The sequence below is a fragment of the Sphaeramia orbicularis genome, chromosome 11 (genome assembly GCF_902148855.1).
Source record: "Sphaeramia orbicularis chromosome 11, fSphaOr1.1, whole genome shotgun sequence".
Classification (NCBI taxonomy): domain Eukaryota; kingdom Metazoa; phylum Chordata; class Actinopteri; order Kurtiformes; family Apogonidae; genus Sphaeramia; species Sphaeramia orbicularis.
In genome coordinates this window covers 39,180,992-39,200,092 of record NC_043967.1, presented here as the reverse complement: position 1 = coordinate 39,200,092, position 19,101 = coordinate 39,180,992, and the positions used below count along the sequence as shown (strand labels likewise).

At 38.8% G+C, this 19,101-nt stretch overlaps 1 protein-coding gene across 1 annotated transcript in view; it reads left to right on the top strand.

Moving 5' to 3' along the window:
- The window catches only part of epha10 (EPH receptor A10), a 208,475-nt gene that overhangs the window by 185,581 nt on the left and 3,793 nt on the right, over positions 1 to 19,101 (top strand). The window contains exons 10-17 of the mRNA XM_030146536.1: positions 524 to 649; positions 2,489 to 2,674; positions 8,909 to 8,970; positions 9,484 to 9,600; positions 10,031 to 10,117; positions 11,654 to 11,806; positions 17,584 to 17,774; positions 17,860 to 18,024. Of these exons, the coding sequence (XP_030002396.1) occupies positions 524 to 649; positions 2,489 to 2,674; positions 8,909 to 8,970; positions 9,484 to 9,600; positions 10,031 to 10,117; positions 11,654 to 11,806; positions 17,584 to 17,774; positions 17,860 to 18,024 (1,087 nt within the window). The remainder of the gene's footprint in view (positions 1 to 523; positions 650 to 2,488; positions 2,675 to 8,908; positions 8,971 to 9,483; positions 9,601 to 10,030; positions 10,118 to 11,653; positions 11,807 to 17,583; positions 17,775 to 17,859; positions 18,025 to 19,101) is intronic.

Sequence of the window (19,101 nt, the reverse complement as noted above, 5' to 3'; positions counted from 1 at the left end):
ATACACAGCTGAACAGACAGTGGAATGTCAATTTTTGATATTTACAGCAGCTTCTACAGTTTTAGGGGACGTTGCAAAGAAAACTATCAATGTAAACCCACATGTATTGATTGGAGTCTCTGCAGATCAAAGAGCGAGGGCTTCTTCCTGGGCACAACACTTGGGTCTAATATGCAGCAATCACACAGAGAGGAATTCTTTGTTGAGGAGGCAGGGATACCAATTTCTCCACTCAGCGGAGCTCCGATACAGCACAATGCGATGCAGGCATGAAAAACGCTTTGCTTTGTGTTGAGAAAGGGGTACTGGCGGGGTCACAGACGTCTTTTTACATGAGCAAAATAGGTGGTTATCGAGCTGTATTTACCAGTTTAATAGTATCAGAATCTGAGCGCTGTTCTGCATTTTCTGTATCCGCATATTGATCGTCAGTTGTTTTGCCTAATTATTACCTTTTGAAAGCCTCCAGTTGCAGTACAGTGCATCTAAAATTGCATGTTTGTGTGTGTTTCTTCTGTCACAGTTAAGATCCCAACACGGAGGACTTACATTGACCCTGAGACCTGCGAGGATCTGCTGCAGGCCGTGCACGCCTTTGCTAAGGAACTGGACAACTCCAGCATCAAAATAGAAAGAATTGTGCACACAGGTACATGATTACATGTGTAGTTTTGGACATAATTAGACCACCTGTGATTTCTGTACAAATCCAAGGTAATCGGTCTTCATATGACCTTTGGAAATTCTGTTTGGAATATTATGTGTTACTTGTTGAGAAAATAGTTGTTTTGTTTTGCTTATTTGGAAACATTTATTTAACCTTCAAAGACCTAAAAGTATTTTTGTGATGCTGTGCACATTAATTTTTCTCCACATCTAACTTTTATTAAGTAATTTATCAGTAAATTCAAAGGTTATTATTATTTAAGAGGCAAAAGTGACTTTTTCAACAAAATATATCATTAACTGGATGTAAAAACCGCATGTAATGTCTACAACCACTGTCTTGGGTTTTATGTAGAGGAACATGACAGTTACCACATTCACTACAGAGCATCTGAATGTCCAAATGAGTTAAATCTGATGTTACTGTCAAGAATTATTCAGATGCATTGATAGGATCAGTGGCTCAAAAGTTATTAAATGTGACTAAATATTTTAGATCAGTAGATGCTTTTGGTCACTGGTGGTTGTTTAGGTCCTTTAGGCTTAAATACAGTTCATTTCTTTAATAGATTTATAAGAAAATGTACTTGTGTTTTGCTAGACTCATTTGCATACAAGAAAACTATGGTGACTATATAAGCACAATGATGACAAATGTTGAATGTCAAGTCTTTTTCACAGCTTTCAAAGCCATATGGCCAACTAATAGTAGTCATTTTTATTTTGTTTTAACTTTTTTATTTCAATTTCAGTTTAGCCTTAGTTTTTAAAGACTGCAGGTTTAGTTCAAGTTTTATTTTTGAAAAGGCATTTAAGCTGGTGAGTTATAACACCTCAATAAAAAACTGAACTGAGCTAAAAAAAAAAATAAAAAAAACTATGATAGATTTCACTGCAATCCAAAATAGAGGGGCTTAGTTCAATTTATTTAACCCTTAGGGACCCCTCAGGACATTTTTTTTTAAATATATATTTTTGTTATTTTTAAAGATAGTTTGCAAACATATAATACATTATGTTTCTGTTAGTAACTCTGTTTCAATCACAGTTAATATTTTTTTCACCCCTGGTCTCTGTTATTAACAATGATAACTTCAACATCAGATAAGATATGCCTTTATTAGTCCTACAAAGGGAAATTCCAGATTTATAGCAGCAAAGTACAAAAGCACACAAGAGCAAGAGAAGTGCAAAATCAAAAATAAAGATAAATCAAAAAAAAAAAAAAAAAAAATTGGTAGAAAAATTATTTTCTATAGTTCTACATAAATAATGTACATTAGAAACAGTAGAAAGCAACAGAAGTTTTAACCTTTTGACAGTTTCTTCAAAACAGCAGCATGCTTATAGGCAGATAACAGTGGGGGCTTTCTACTATTGCAGTAATACTGAGGCAACTCTAAGCCCTTTTGCGCTTTCTACTATTCCTCAACGTGCCTTGAGACAAATTGGAGAAACCAGTTCAATCAGTCTGGCAACTTACAGATCTGTGCCAAAACCGAGCTGCCCTGTTCTGGCTGTTATGTGCCCCTGCTTTACTTCATGTTCCACTGTTTCACCTCCACCCTAACCCATCTTTGATCTCTCTTTGATCCTTTTGTATTTCATGTTTCTTTCTCACTGGTGTCTGTGCATTTGCGTCATCTTTCCTTCTCCCCAATTTGTTTGTAGTACTTCATCTGATTCTTCTCCAACATTTCCCCTCGATCCAACCCCCCCCCCCACCCCACCCCCCCAATTCATTCCTTCTCATTTTGCTTTTGATCTGCCTGCCCTCGATCAATAGGGATCATGACCTCTGTTTGTCTGGCTCCCCCTTCAGGTGACTTTGGGGAAGTGTGCCGAGGTTGCCTGAAGCTGCCCAGTAAGAGAGAGCTGCCGGTGGCCATAAAGACATTAAGGGCCGGCTGCTCTGACAAACAGCGGCGCTCCTTCCTCAGCGAGGCGGGCATCCTTGGGCAGTTTGATCACTCCAACATCATTCGTCTGGAGGGGGTCATCACCACCGGTAAGGAGGACGTGATGGGAAGGGAGGGGGGAATGAGGGAAGGGATGCTACTGGAACAAATGGAAACAAAGAACGGGGATGATATATGGGGAGAAAGTGCTGGTAGAGAAGAATTGAGGCAGTTGACCACCTGTCTTTCATAAGGGGAGTCCCTCAACTACATTATTGAAGGGGGGGGGGGTAAAACAAAATTAGGTAAGATGATAGAAATGAGAAGATGAGTAATGAATGAATTTGTGCAAGCAGCTGTCCCACAAACAAAAACATGGTTAAAATTTAGGTTTTTTAATCTAAAAACCTCTACTCAGATCCCACTATAATCTAACTACTGTATAACTGTATAACTGACTGTATAATCTATTGATAAAATCATCATTTCATGGCTAAGTCATAGCCAGTGATTGTAAATGAAGCAGCAGTGTTAGGAGAGTAAAGTTATGCAAATATCACAATTTGGCCAAAACTATGACTTAGGCAGTTGTTATGTTATGCTGTGAGGATGAGATATGACGATATGTAAATAAGGCTGTTTTGACTTTAAAACTTTGCAATGATGCTGAATACGTTTTATTTTTTTTTTAATAAATAAAAAATATCTATTATCTTTAATTTATTAAGCTTTTGTAAAAGGCGTCCTGCATTTTTATGGCATAAATCATTGTAACTTTGAGTTCAGGGTCTGTAACTGACCAGCCACAGTCACATATTTTTGATGAAAAAATCTGCATAACTCTCCCTCATGGCCGCACCAATTTTAAAATAAGTAAGATGAACAAAATTGGGAACCAGATGCATCTGCAAGAACATATTTCATTTCCCCAGAAAGAACAGTCTGGCACGGCTCTCACTGAAGCTGATTTACACTCAGATTGAATCAGGTTGAGCCAATCATAATCTTCTGTCTGATTTTGGGGCGGGTCTGATGCGGTTTTTAAGAATCACCACCTGCAGTTCTTCATGTTAAGCACTGGTTTTTATCTGCATAGAAGAGCCGCCAACTCTTACCTGTGGACGAACCTCTGAATGGCATGTGACCTGCTCTTTCGGTAGCGGACAGCAACGCCCCAGTGCATTTTTTATTTACCCCTGTATTTGAAAGACAATAATATTTTTCATTGCTTTAACTCATTTTAAGCCTGTCCTATTTGTCCAGAGGTCATTTTGGTGTTAGGTGATTAATAAAGACCCTTGGAAACAAAAAAAGTGAGAGATCCCGGGCTACAATGGGCTGATAATTAGTGTTTAACTTTCTGCAGTTACACAAACTTTTTTTAGTGAATTATTGAGGAAAAGCTTTTTTGTCTGTGCATCTGTTTGGAACTGCGCAAAATCTAACTTTATGCTAGGCTGAACACTGGCAAAAATCAAAATCTTACCAAGTGTATTTTTCTCATTTCTAGTCAAAATATCTCATCACACTTAAAATAAGACATAATCACCTAAAGAGTAACTTTTCAGTGAGATATAAGAACTTATTTTGTGACAATGGATATTATTTCAAGAAATCTTACCAAGATAATCTTTACTTGTTCCATTATCAGATTTTTTTTTTTGCTTGAATTAAGCAAAAAAAAATCTTGAATTAAGCAAAAAAAAATCTGCCAGTCGAACAAGTGAAAATCATCTTGGTGAGATTTATTGAAATAAGTTTTTTAAGATCTACTGTCTAAAAATAAGTTCTTCTATCTCACTGAAAAGTTACTCTTTAGGTGATTATGTCTTATTTTAAGTGTGATGAGATATTTTGACTAGAAATGAGAAAAAATACACTTGCTAAGATTTTGATTTTTGCCAGTGAAAACAATATAAAATTACTGAACTAAAACTCCTCACCATGACAGAGAGATACACAGGTTCTGACAGTGACATGAAATACGAAGTCAGATTATTTGCCGTTTCAATGTCTGAGATTTTGCTACTGAAATGCATTTCATATTTGTTTAATGGTTGTGGGATAGCGGTTTGCAGCACTTTGGGAAACATGGCCCCTGTATCACACAGACCATAGGGTCTGGTGAGTGTGGAGAAAGAGGATGAACACATAATAAGTAACACAGATTGACAGGAGAAAAAGGAGGAAGCATCGGGAACGCTCGGGAATGGTCTGACCACTTCAATATCACAGACATGGAGGGGGTCAACGTTTCCACCAAAGAGGGCGGGACAGGAAGGTGGAAAAGTAGAAAAGGTTGTGGAGTAGAGAGCTGGGTGGTGGGATAGATGTTGTGCGCTAGCAGCCAAGCTACATCAAGACCCATTTTCCGCTGACAGATAGCAATTGAGGTCCTAGAGTGAAAAACAGGATGGAAGGAGGGGAAGAGAAAAAAAAAACTGAAGGGAGGAGATGGAGGAAAGAGACATGAGAGACAGAGAAGATGAGGTAGAGGTTAATGGGAATGGCAGGTGAAGGGAGAAGCTTTAAAGAGTTTGTGAAGTTTTTGTTACTGCCGCAGTGATGCTCAGTGTGGTGTTTTTGTGTGTGTGTAGGTGTGTGTGTGTGTAGGTGTGTGTGTGTGTGTGGGCGCTGTGCCCGAACACACTCTGTGCTCAGTAGGATGGCAGCAGATGTGCAGGGTACAGTAATTGGTGCTAGAGACCCAGCGGGGCCATGAGATCCACTCCAATATCTCCCACCATCACGTGCAAACACACACATACACACACACACACTCAAAAAATCACATCTTCATAGCATCTCACACACATACGCAGCAGTCACGTAGGCCATATGCTCTCTTTCCTTTTCACTCTCGCTGACACACACACACCTGCTTGCTTGCCTCCTCACTTGGCATGAGTTCACACATCCATGCACACAAACAGTAGCTACACACACCCACATACTGTTAGACTACAAATCACCTGCTTTACATCACTTACCCTCCTTCCGGATCTGCACAAAGCCCCCTTTCATCCTCCCACCTCTCCAAGCACACCTGCAAACCGCACCCGCCTCCCATTGTTCAATTGTTCCATCCCATGCCTATTATTAACACTATTATGAGGCTACATTAAAAAACAGGCATGGGTCCTGATACCGAGATGAGCTTCCCCCCTCCCTTTTCTGTTTCTATGTCCTCAATTTTTACATGACCCCTCATTCTCTGCTCCTCCTGACTGACAGTTCCAGGATTAGAGAAAAGACAGTAAAGCACTTTATGGTTTTACTGGAAGAAGCAACGACTATATATGATTTTACCACCAGGGGAGAGTGCTTTTGAGATCACTATCGCACATTATCGCGCAGTCATTATGCCAAGAATACAGTCATCCCTTATCGGTGGAGCCAAAGTATGCAAGAGCAGAGTGGCATGGGTCTGTGTTGTCTTAAACCAGGGGTGTCAAACTCATTTTAGTTCAGGGGCCACATTAAGCCAAATTTGATCTGAAGTGGGCCGGACCAGTGAAAAAAATAACATAATAACATATAAATAATGACAACTCCAAAGTTTCCTCGATGTTTTAGAGTAAAAAAAAAAAAAAAAAAAAGTAAAATTATGCAATGAAAATGTTTACATTTACCAACGATCCTTTAAAACAATGTGAATAACATGAAGAAACGGAAATTTCTTAATTTCTTAAGGCATTTGTGTACTCTGCTCCATCCACATGGAATATGTTGCTAAAAGACTGGAAACTCTCTGAATTGATCTCCCTGAATGCTTTTAAATCCAAACTCAAAGTGCTGGAGGAGAACTCAATGACTTGCACGTGTTTTTCATAGGTTGAATTGTCCTGTAAATTATTGTTTGTTGTAACTGTATGAGGTAATTGTATGTTGTAACTATGTGTTGTGTTTCATGCTGTCTCTTGGCCAGGACTCCCTTGAAAAAAAGGTTCTTAATCTCAATGGGATCCTTTTCCTGGTTAAATAAAGGTTAAATAAATAAAATAAATAAAATAAATAAATAAATACGAAAACTAAGTGCAATTTTAACAATATTCTGTCTCAGTTTATCATTTACACATGTACATTAGAACATACAGATCACAGTGGATCTACAAATACACAAAACATCTAATAACAGGCGGAATATTGTTAAAATTCCACTTCAGACATTTCAAAATGTTCATATTTGGTGAGGTTATTTGTGTTTTTGTGAAAAGTTAGTTTGTTTTAGTGTAAATACAGGAAAATGACATGAAAATGTTTACATTTACAAAGGGAAAAATTTGGAATTGTGAGTATTTATAAGTTATTATGATAGTATTTTACTGATCCGACCCACTGGAGATTAAATTGGTCTGCTTGTGGTCCCTGAACTAAAATGATTAATATCTTCAGTGTAATTTTTGCATTTCACAAATTCATCCCAGGGGCCAGATTGGACCCTTTGGCGGGCCGGTTTTGGCTCCTGGGACACATGTTTGACACCTGTGTCTTAGAGGAACTATATGTTGGATTTCTTCTTTCAAATGTTAAAACAAATACCTGTAATTATCATTAGTGTTAAGAATAAAGAGCTAGTGTATTGGATTGTAGAGAGATGCACTGAATATATTTGAGGAAAACTAATGCCATTGGGCCTTTGACCAAAGTATCACAAAGTGATTAGATGGGGTGAGAACCAATAAGACACAAGTTTTAGAGTCAAATGAAGTCACAAAGTTATAAAAGCCAGAAGCACTTCTGTTGTCTTCACCACTGGACACAGCTCTACAAGAAAAGAATGGAGTTTGATGCTGAAATTGCAGTATTTCTTATGGGGCTTAGGAAGGTATAAAGTGATTATGTGATGTTATTATCTTTGCCAAGTTGACGTTTATTTATCCACGGTTCAGACCAAACTGTGACAGCTCTGACTTTGTTTGGACAATTCCAAACAGATCTTTATTTCAGCTACTGAGGACACAAATTGTACAAAGAACGGAGGGGATTTGTGGTTTTACTGTAGCTGTTTTCTGACTAAAAACAGAGCTAAGTTAACAGAGCTATAATGTAAACTATCAGCTGATGCAGCATGTGAGGCTAACAAGACACAGTGCTTTTTTGACCAACTGTCAAAATAATCATCTGTGAGTTTGTGTTTGAGGAAGAAAAGTTGACGATGCCATAATATGGATATGTGGAAACAATAAACTTTATAGTTTATTAAGTGAGTGATACAGTCTGGATACTTAACGTTGATTCAGTGATGGTTTTGGTAGTCGTGTGTGTTCTGATACACAACCTCTCCTGGCTGCTGAGAGTTTGGATTATCAGTTCCACAAATAGCCCCTTTAATATGATGAAATGAATGAGTGTAGATCAAATAAAGTCTATAAATGTATTGCAAATTAGATTCAGATTTCTTTATTGTCATTCAGACATTACATCAGAGATGCACTGCAGAACAAAAATACAATGCATCTGGCCACGATAAAAACAATTAGAATAAACACCATAACAGGTTCTTTTGTGTTGTTTGGTTTCTAAAAAGCTTCAGTACTGACAAAGGCTTATTACTTCACCATGACTTGCTAACTATTTATTACATTGTCAGGTAACTCTACCTAAAACACTGCAGTGACTAAAACGTGTTGAAATGAATATTCAGAGCACACACTACAGGCTTCACTTCACTATCAGAGGCCATCGACAGCCATCCATTAAAGCATTAGAAACAACTTGAAATACCTCAGGGGGCATTTATTAAAACCTTGGCAATTATCTAAACCTTTTTACAAACACTAGAAAACCTGTCCAATATAAGCATAAGATGGTTACATATCCAGCGCTCATGACTTTATTGACTCCCATAATCCACTTCTACTTTCTCGTTTCTTTCTCCTACGACTACTGCAGTCTTATTTTCCTCCCCTGTGCACTTCACAGCGCTGCTGGACTCCTGCCATCTGTGCCTGAGCAAACACTGCATATGTGTGTATGCGTTAGTGCATGTCTGTGTCTGTTGTGCAAGTGTGTAGTTCCTATGGACATGCACTACCTGCAGGCCTGTGTGTACAGACATACACACATTTGATGTGTGTAAGTGTGTGGGAGTGAATGTTTGAGGGTCGTTAAACTTGCTGAGACAGCCAGGGCAGCACACAGGTTCTCCTGACTTCACCACAGTTCACTGGGTGAAGAATGGCTTTGCACAAAGCCTGCCGCGCTGCCAAGTGGACTAGACTCACTCTATTCTTGCCCTCCCTCCCCCTGCGTCTCTGTCTCTATTAACTGCCTTTACTTTCTTCTCTCCATTTTATTTCAATTTCATGTGTTCATTTACTCTACTGTCTGTTTTTGTTCAGGTAATACCATGATGATCATTGTGGAGAGCATGTCCAACGGATCTTTAGATTCTTTCCTTAGGGTGAGTTTGTGTAAAACGCGCTTGTGTATGCATGCGTCTTAATTGTATGGTGCAGTTTTTCGTTATCTAACAACAAAAAGCCTGATGTTATCATCTTTCCTGTTGTGAGTTCTGCCATAAAGATAGCATTAATCCAAAATGCACCACAATTACGGTACTTTCCTGAGGCAGCTTCTCTTGTGCTTATTACCGTAATAAGGAAAATGTACATAATTAACTGCACAAATGGAGTGTTTCTACTCAAAGATGCTGTAAGCCTCTGTAAACTGTTATTGTGCCCCTCTGCTCTCTGAACCACCGCGCCGTGGTTTATAATGATATAAATTAATGGCCTGTTTGTTTTTATTCCCCAAATAAAGAGATTCAGCTCAGTGAGCGTAACATTATACTGTAGTAACAGATGTGTTGCCTTATTTGGATCCCTACATTCTATACACATGGTATTTTCTCCTGGTTTTTTTTCCTCTGCTAAATGATCCTCTGGTCTTCTTCTTTCACCCAATATAACCTCAGAAACATGAAGGCCAGCTGAGTATGATGCAGCTGATGGATATGCTGACCGGGGTTGCATCAGGGATGAAGTACCTCACTGAAATGGGCTTTGTCCATAAACGGCTGGCCGCACACAAGGTAAGGGAGCAGGTGGAGGAGATGATGGAGAGTGTGTAAGGTGGTGTATGTTTCAGCTGTAGCAAGTTTTTTTGTTGGAGGGTAATGGAATACAGTTTGTCCTTGTCTCCCAAACATCGTTGACAATATCTTGCCAGTAAGATTTTATTTGAGAAATACGTGAAGCTGAAAACGGCGAGACAATACTGTCGCAATCATTTTGTCACATCTAGGTTTCGCTCTGTTGTTTTCCCAAAGACGCCTGTCTGTCAAACGGCAAATGCACTGGTCACATTACAGAAAATGAAGAACAGGAGCACTTGTTCTCGTACACAATCAGTTGTCCCTGGTGCGATGAGAGCTTTGCCAACCAGGGTAGTGAGCCCTCATACGGAGATTGTTTCCTGTGCAAATGTTACTCATGCTAATCAGTTTGTTTTTCCAATCTCAGGTGTTGGTTAATTCCAACTTGGGCTGCAAGGTGTCAGGCTTCAGACCTCTTCAGGAGGACAAGATAGAGGCCATCTACACTACGCTGGTGAGAAACAACCCGCACAATCAGAAATTGGGTTTATGCCGTGTAGGTTTCACACACAACTGGGTTTTCATATGTTTCATGCAAATATTAACATTAAACACAACAACTGACAACAGACACAGTGCGAGGACATAAATCGATGTCAGCAAATCAAATGCACGTTGATTCTGATTTACATGTCTTGGATCTCCTGTTTTCTATTACTGCAAAGTACTTTTTCTTCTTCATTCTCATTGAATACAAGTCATCAGATACATCTCATTTCCCTTTAATATAAAGACCTCCATGTTTTCACACCTTGGTATGTAAATATGACAAGAAAGCATAACTCCTTGTGCTGTGCATTAATATAAGTGTGAATATTTATTGGCTTCATGATTCGATTAGCTTAAGATGTGTTCAGTGCAATACATCTTTTGAATCAAGAATTTTCAACACCTGTAATAAACAAGGGAAGTGTAAATAATACAATAAACTCACTAACCTACATACACTAAACAATAAATATAAATACATGTTCCAATAGTTGAGGCAGTAGAGCAGTGTTTCCCAACCTTATTGAGCAATGGCACATATTTCACATTAAAAAAAAATCACAAGGCACACCACTAAACAAAAATGTCACAAAACATATTTATTGAAATATAATGCAAATCAAGTCTCAGTTTACTCAGTGTGATACCCAGGCCTGTTTAGTTGAACACAAAGCTGATATTCTTGCAGGAACTGTAGAAAGACTCACTTTGCTCACTCACTGTGCGGGGGGGGGGGGGGGGGGGGGGGGCTCATTGGGGGTGCACAGGCAACATTGTCACGGGGCGTTTGGAACAACAAACCTGAGAGGGTGCGTCAGCGATCCCTTGGAAAGACCCTCAGATTGAGGTCCGTTGTATAATAGTATGGGAGGTACATCCCCCCTGCCCCAACCTGATACCCAGGGTTCGTGGGTAATTCGCTGATCTTCACATCACTAGTGAGGGGGGTTTTATCAACAGAACACACCACATCGGGGCTGATTCACTTTCACTTTTATTTTGCAAAAGGAAACAGGAGACTGTTGTTGTAGAGTGGATCATGCAGTCGTAGACATCTCTATGTATCTCAGTATGTAGTAGAGGATATGTAAAAGTTCGTTGCAAAGTCGCAGCCTGATTTTGCTCGGGTTAAACTTTATTCTGATATTTGCGTTCTGTATTCTGTTCTACTTTCCTCATTAATGCCCCACAGCATGGCAAGATTGTTCACACATGTAGAGGGTATTTTTTAATGAGTATAAGACCAAATGAGTATTAACACATCATGTCCAGTCTAGTTGAGGTTATACAATTAATCCCAAAAATTATGAGTAAAAGCAGTTCTCTCTTTGCTATGATATTATTTTGTTCCAGTAAAGGTGAATTCAAGTTTTTAAAGATCACTTTGATCTCCAAAAATTATGCTCAGATTTCTTCAAAGAGAATGATAAAGCTTTACTTTGGTGAACTCTCCATACCCTTTTGCTTGCTGACTTCTTTTTTTTTTTCTGGTTCTTTTCAGCACGGAGGGAAGAGTGTGGTGTTATGGTCTGCTCCGGAGGCCATCCAGTACCACCGCTTCTCCTCAGCCTCAGATGTCTGGAGCTTTGGCATTGTCATGTGGGAGGTCATGTCCTATGGAGAAAGACCCTACTGGGATATGGGCAACCAAGATGTAAGTGTGTGTGTGCGAAAGAAAAGAAAGATAGGGAGTGCCGTTAATCTCTCCAGTTCTATTCCTCCCTCCACTTTTTAAAAAATATCTGTACTTTCCCGTTTCCTCTCTCTCTTCCTCCTCCATCTGATTCTCTTTGTCAATGAACCCTGTATCCATAGCCAGCTTGGATCTTATTTAAAGAAAGCCAAGAAGCCACAGTACCTCTGAAAGCTTCTGCGGGGCCTAAGTCGTCTCTTTAAGTCTGCATCAGCTCCATGACCAATCCTGTTTTCTTTTAAGGACACATTGACCCCCTTCTAGTGGCCTCCGCCTGTCCCCCAATGCCATCGCGCTCTTAAAAGCGTTGAAAATCCTTCTGGAAAATTCAGCCTCTTTCAGGAAATGTAAAGCACTTGCTATTTGAGGGTTGAAGAGATTGTCCAGTCAATAGGATCCTACCGCTTGTCTCAGGAGCAACCTATTATTTCCAAGTCAGAGTGGGTGGGTGCTCTGTTTTTTTGTCGTCACTCCGATCTGTCCTTCAAAAAAAAAAGTTTGTTTTCATTCTTTTTGATGAAAGTCTGTCCTCTGAAATGCAGCTGAAAGTATGATGCAAATCTACCTCAAAAACAAAGAGGAACACGTTGTTGTTTGTGGCTATTGTTATGCATCAGAGCAGGTGAGTCATTATGCGTTCAGTCAGTTTAATCAGCACTTGGAAGATGTTTTACAGATATTGACAGAGCTTTGCTAAATTAGCAACCGATGGCTAATATTAGGCTACTCAACTGGAATTACTGACTTTAAAGGAAGGTGATAGCTTAATTGTTTAGACTTTTATGGCTAGTTTGAGATTCACTTCCAGAGGTATTGATGAATTTAATTTATTAATTTTGGTATTTGTTACTCTGACTTTTATCTTTGGTTACATTTCTGACAGTCACATTTTTTTCAGGGGTTGTTTCCCTGCTTTTCCTCAAATTATCACAACTTTCCTCAATTCCAAAACTAACGGGACACTATGTAATATCTAAATATAAACAGAAAGCAATGATGTGAAAATCAGCTCATATTTTATTCAGTATAAAACATAGAATAGCTTGGAACAAATGGATGAATGAATAGAACACAGAATAAATAAATGTTTAAACTGAAAATGTACGATTTTCTTTAAAAAAAATAAATAAATAAAAGGAATTTGAGATTGATCGCAGCAATAAATCTTCAAAAAGTTGGGATGAGGACAAGAAAACACTGGAATAGTAATTGGTACTAAAAATAAACAACTGGAGGAACATTTTGTAACTAATAGTTGAGGTTAATTGGCAACAGATCAGAGACATGATCCAGTATAACAAGAGCAGTTTAGAGTCTGTCAGTAGTAAAGATGGATTAAACAAAAAACAAAATTCATACTGTTTTTATTTCATTTTATAGTGTCTGAACATTTTTGGATTAGGGGTTTGTGTATCAGCCATATCAACTAATTTCTTTTAAATTGTTATGATAATGTGGTGAAATTTTATATACAAAAGATCAAAGGGTAATTTCATTGCATCATAACATTCTGCCACTTGTCTGACCATTATTCAACACTTAAAGCTTTGTAAAAATCTGTAGGTGATGACAGCCTTTTTTGTCCCTAAAAATTATTCGTGGGCATCTAACGTGTCATTATAATAAACTCATGTATTTTGCCAAAGAAATACATTCGATATTTTTTGTTAAATTTCTTCAAAGTCTTTGCTATATAATAGTCTGGGCAGACATGGGCATAAACGGCAACTCTAATTCTAGTTGTTTTTGTTAAAGCACCGGCACAGCAAGACTCCAAAGCAATTGCAGGAAACTGATTATTTTAAGAGTTATTAGTGTTCATCAAGTCCAAAAGCTTCATCATGTTAATGCCTCTCAAAATACTGTTATCCTAAAATAATGCCTATGCTTTATGCAGGCAGGTGCGTCGTTAAAAAGCAGAGGATTATTAGCATGTTCCGTTTTAGAATGTCCAAAATTAATATGCATGAGTTATTCAGCAGGCACAAGAATAGCTGGCTTTTACACTCTGTTTTTCAGTGCCCTTTCACAAAGCAGGAGGAGGTTTCTCCTTACCCTGCTCCATATTATCAAACTTTGAAATTGAAAGGGCAAAGGTCAAGCTTGTAGAGCGTCAGGGATATTAATCCACTTTAAATTGATACATTATATCATAACAGAATTGTTGGTTGGTCTGTCCACCTGTGATCCATCGTGCCCTTTACCTACCGGCTTTGATTAAATGGAAAATGTCAAATGCTGAAAAGCATTTTATGAATGCTCTTTAGTGAGATAGGAGCTTAAGGGCTGAGCAGGATGGTGGAGTGGGGCGGTGGGTGGGCAGGTTCAAAGAAGAGAGAGTGTTTTAGGAAATAATGTTGCTGATGGATGTCATTTTTGTGATTATACTTTGACTTTATTTCCTCCTTTCAGGAGATTGTATTTCTTACAGCGAGTCAGGAGGAGGATGTATTGCGTGTCCTGAGATAATATTGAAAGGGAATCTCTCACCAGGTCTTACAGTGAATGATTTTTGAAATGGGACAACATTAGTTTGATGGGGGAGCAAGGAACACTGAGAGAATCTGGACGGATGCTTTCAGGTTTTGTTATTTGACAACAGTGAGGTTTCAAAGACGTAGAGGAAAAATGCTGAACCAAGATGAACTCTTGTTTTTCAGACTCATTGCTGTATGTAGTTGTTCATCTTTCTGAGCAGACCAGCTATTGTAAGAGGAAGAAAAAAAAAACTGGTGATGTTTTTCATCTGAGATTTTTATGAAATTAAAACTTACAATATGGTTTTCCATTGACCGAACAGCCATTGTGACGCTCCATCAAATATCCTGTGAAGTGACACTAACTGACCCTGAATATCCTGTTGAGTGACCTTTCAATCCACAGACAAAGTCAGTCAGACGTAGAGGATTTTGCATTGTTCATCTTTTGCATGAATACCCCTCTTACTTCTGGGCTGTGATAAATGCAGCACAGCTCTGTTTTTTTACACTAGTTAAATTGTGGTATTCCTGTAAATTTGAGCTCGGCTTGTTTTGTTGAGGCTAGCAATACCTCTTTGAAAATTTCAGTTTGTTTTGCAGTTGGTGCTGACTCAAGTTGACCTTAAAGAGATGTTACCCCAGAATAAGCACAATTAGAAAAAAGCAGCAAACCATGCAGTGGAACTTTTGTAGGAAATGTAACTGATGACAATAGAAAATTAAAGCGACAGCACTTTTTTCTAGTGTCATTTTTCAAAATGAAGCACCATCATGACATATAACCAAGGTAAATAATAAGGAAAGGAATGCAATGAAGCTGAATTACATGTATATTTGTTGAGTAAAGATGAAATCTAATTAGCAATAAAGCGAGGGTTCAAGTTAAATAAACAAAATCAATATTTGGCTGTTCTCTTTCCAGGATCTGCTAATCCAATAGCGGTCTATTTGATATCTGAAGGCCTGACATTACTTTTTGCTGAGTTGTAGTGCAGCATCTTCGCATCTCATATTATGGGTTTTTGTCCCTGGTCTTTATGTAACACTTCCATTTTAAGATTCCCCTAGTTTCATGTGTTAACTGCTTCATTACTTTTACTTGTTTCATTAGGACCCTCCAGGGCTTATTCACTGAAGTCAGTTTTTGTTATTACCTTAAAAGCAGTTCTAATCTTGTCTTCGGTTATGATTATCCCCTTTGGCATTTTCCGTAAGAAAAAAAAAAGAACTTGCCATTAATTTTGAGGCCTATTTTCAAAACAGAAGTGATTTCTGTGCAGATATTTTTCCTATATATTTTTGAAAACAGGATCAGAAGACATGGCTATAATCAGCATGATTCTCTACTCACTCCCTCCAGCATTTTGGTTTTAATTAATTAGCTCTTTTAACATGTGTTACGAAATATTACCAACACTTTAAGCAGAGGTTCCATGGAGATAACATTGAGACACTTTCTTTGAGGGTACTAAAAGCCAGAAAAAAGTTTTCATAGACTTTGCTAAACTTACCTACGATTATTTAAACTGTCAGCCACATATGCGGTCCAATTACTGTATAATGAAATCTCCTCACCCCTTTTTAAATGCATCCATGGATCATCTCTATAAGGTGTCTCTGTCCATTGGTCAGTATTGATTACATTTAAAGCTCAGTATCTCAGGAACAGTTTGAATGAATAAATCACTTGTTTGACTAACATTAACTTGGACTCAAGGTTAAGGGAAATGATTTTGTGAGCAACAGTCAAAGGTCAAGATCATTACGAACCCAACATGTGAGGAGCACCTTGAGGGAATGTCTTCAATTTGGCTGTAAATTTCACTTGGACCCAAGAATGAACTGACATTTGGGTGGCTAAAGGTTATAGTGGCTGTGACCTCATGTCTGCCCACTCTTATGAATGTGATGTATCTGATTTTTTTTTTTTAGAATTCAGCTCATCCACTGGAACCCAAGGATGAATTAATTAGATTTTGGAGTCAAAGGTCAATGTCAAAACCTCACAAAACAAACATTTGGCCATAACTGCTAGTAGCTAAGAGAACTGTATAAACATTTTATACTGCTGCGCCAAAAAACTCCCACAATATTTCATTGGATGCCTTTGGCATTGATTATAATACACATTCACTGTGGCATCATTTCAGTACGTTTATGCAATGTCATAACATTTATTTATTTATTTACTAACTAACTTACTTACTTCCATCCATCCATTCATTCATTCATTTTTGGACACATGACCTGACAAACTGAAGCAGCCCCAGGTCATAACACTAGTTGCTCTTCCATTGGAAATTTGCGCAAAACATTAGATATTTACTAAAAACCAGAAGTGCATAACGTCGGTTTGTCCATGAAATCACAAATCCAATGATTTGTTTATTTATCATCGCAAGATGACCCAAGAAGTCATTCCATAAACATGGCGACAAACGTAAATATCGTGTTGATTTACAGATATATTTGTTATTATATATTTATTTATTTATTTAATATATTAATATTTGTTATTATTATATATTACTAAATAAAACAATTATTTGGTTTCCTGGTGTGTCCACACATACTGCACCATGTTTCTTTTAAAACTCTTCTTCGCTTGTTGTAACATCTGTCAACATCCGTTTTTTTGTTTGGATTTTTTTTATTCACTTGACTGTAGTTGCAGAAAACAGTCTTTCCATTGCAGTTTTGCATGATACTCCAATTGCACTATGCCCAAAAACCTCTTGTCAGCGCAAAAACTTTTATGCAAAAAAACCAGAGTTTTGGCGAAATTGTCGTTTTTCCATTCTGTAAATTTTTATGTGCAAGTTATATTTGCGCAATGGGAAACAGGCTAGTGTCCCCATAGGCTTGTACTGTAGGCACTAGGCATGATGGGTAGTCACTTTTGCCTTTACCTCTCTTCTCACTCTTATGCACCCATCACTCTGGAACAGGGCCAGCCTAGACTCAGACCACATGATCTTTTTCCACTGAAACACAGTCCAATCTTTATGATCTCTACAAACTGATTTTTATTTAATAAATAAGTTACTCACTGTATTAGAACTTATAGCTGATATAAATCACTGTAGTAATGATCCACTGGAAGGCTCTTACCTATTTGCGCAGTTAAATCCAGGTGGGGAGTTTTTTGGGGGGGCCAGACTTTGTATGATGCATGATAGCTGACACATCTGAGTGAAACCTTGGTTATGATCTCTAGCATAAAACTTTCATAACCTTTGGTTGTTTTCTTTGTTGTAGGTGATTAAGGCCATAGAGGACGGTTTCCGGCTGCCTGCACCAGTTAACTGCCCACCGCATCTCCATCAGCTGATGCTGGATTGTTGGCAGAAGGAGAGGACAGAGAGGCCCAGCTTCAGTCAGATCCACTCAGCTCTCAGCAAGAGTATTCGTTCCCCCGATGGCATTGGTTCCTCCACACTGGCACGCAGGTACAGTACAGTGATATACACAGTACACTTAAACAAATGGCTGTTAATTTAATCCTTATAGCCAACTCTATTCCTTCTCCTTCAGGACACTAAGCTCATCTATTACACTAGCAGAGCGGCCCCTCCCCTCCTTCCCATCCTTTAACTCAGTAGGAGAGTGGCTGGATGCCGTGGACATGGGCAGATACAAAGACAACTTCACTGCTGCAGGATACTGCTACTTGGAGTCTGTGGCACGCATGACTGTACAGTAAGTGTCTATAAAAAAAACTTATCTGTGACTTTTCATTTCCTGCTTCAGACAAAGGGAAGGGTTACGTGAGGCAAAAAAGGGGAAACTGATAATTGAAGAGATAACTGTATGAATAAAGATACTTTGTGCTGTGATATTGGCTCTATTTTAAACTATGGATTATTAAAGATATGTTTTCTCCAGATTAGTACTTTTAAAAGATAAACATGTGGAAGAAATATCCGATAAATACCACACAGAGCTAGTAAATTTATCTTTAGACAGCCAGAAAAGCCCAGGAGCACAAACCACGCCCCAAACCCACAGTCCTGCCAGGTGAAAGACATGCCCAAAAATGTCTAGCTGGTGAGCAAATAATGGCTCTGTTACCTGGACAAGGTGGTTTATGATCTACATAAGCCGTGACAGTCCACACATCACTTCACAGTTTGCAGCTAAAAAACGCAAGGGACTGCCACTTATTTGCCACACACTGTTAGACCACCAGTTGTTAAAACTACGGATGTCATGGGGGCACAAAGGGAGCTGGCGCAGGAAAAGGAATCCACCTTCATCCAAGCCCAGTGGCAACAGCATATTGTCCATGAGATCCACAGCTGCGCCATCACCATCACAGCTTCTGCTCGGTGATGTTGTGGGGGTATGCACAACAACTGCATGACCTGACCAGATCTGGAGTCATCCTCAGTGATTCCTCGCAGATGGAACAGCGCCTCAATATGCTCAAACCACAAAGCCAGGTTGCTCTGCCAGAACTCTAGAAGCCTCACAGCTGCGGCAAAACGACCAGCTGTGAGAGTTGGGGCAACATGGCTGAAGTGGAGTCACCAATGTGGCAGGATGAGGAAACACAGGAACCGAAGGCAACTTTGAGCTTTATTCCTTAACTTACAAACAAATGCAACAGAAAAGCCTGGGAGCACAAACCCCCAACCCACATGAGAGGCTTGCCCCCTAATGTCTGCCACAATGGCACTATTTCTGCCCAAGTACCACATCTTCACTTTAGTTTCACTTTGGCACAAACATAAAAGTCAAACAGATGTTGGCAATCCAACCAAGTGAACAATGGTC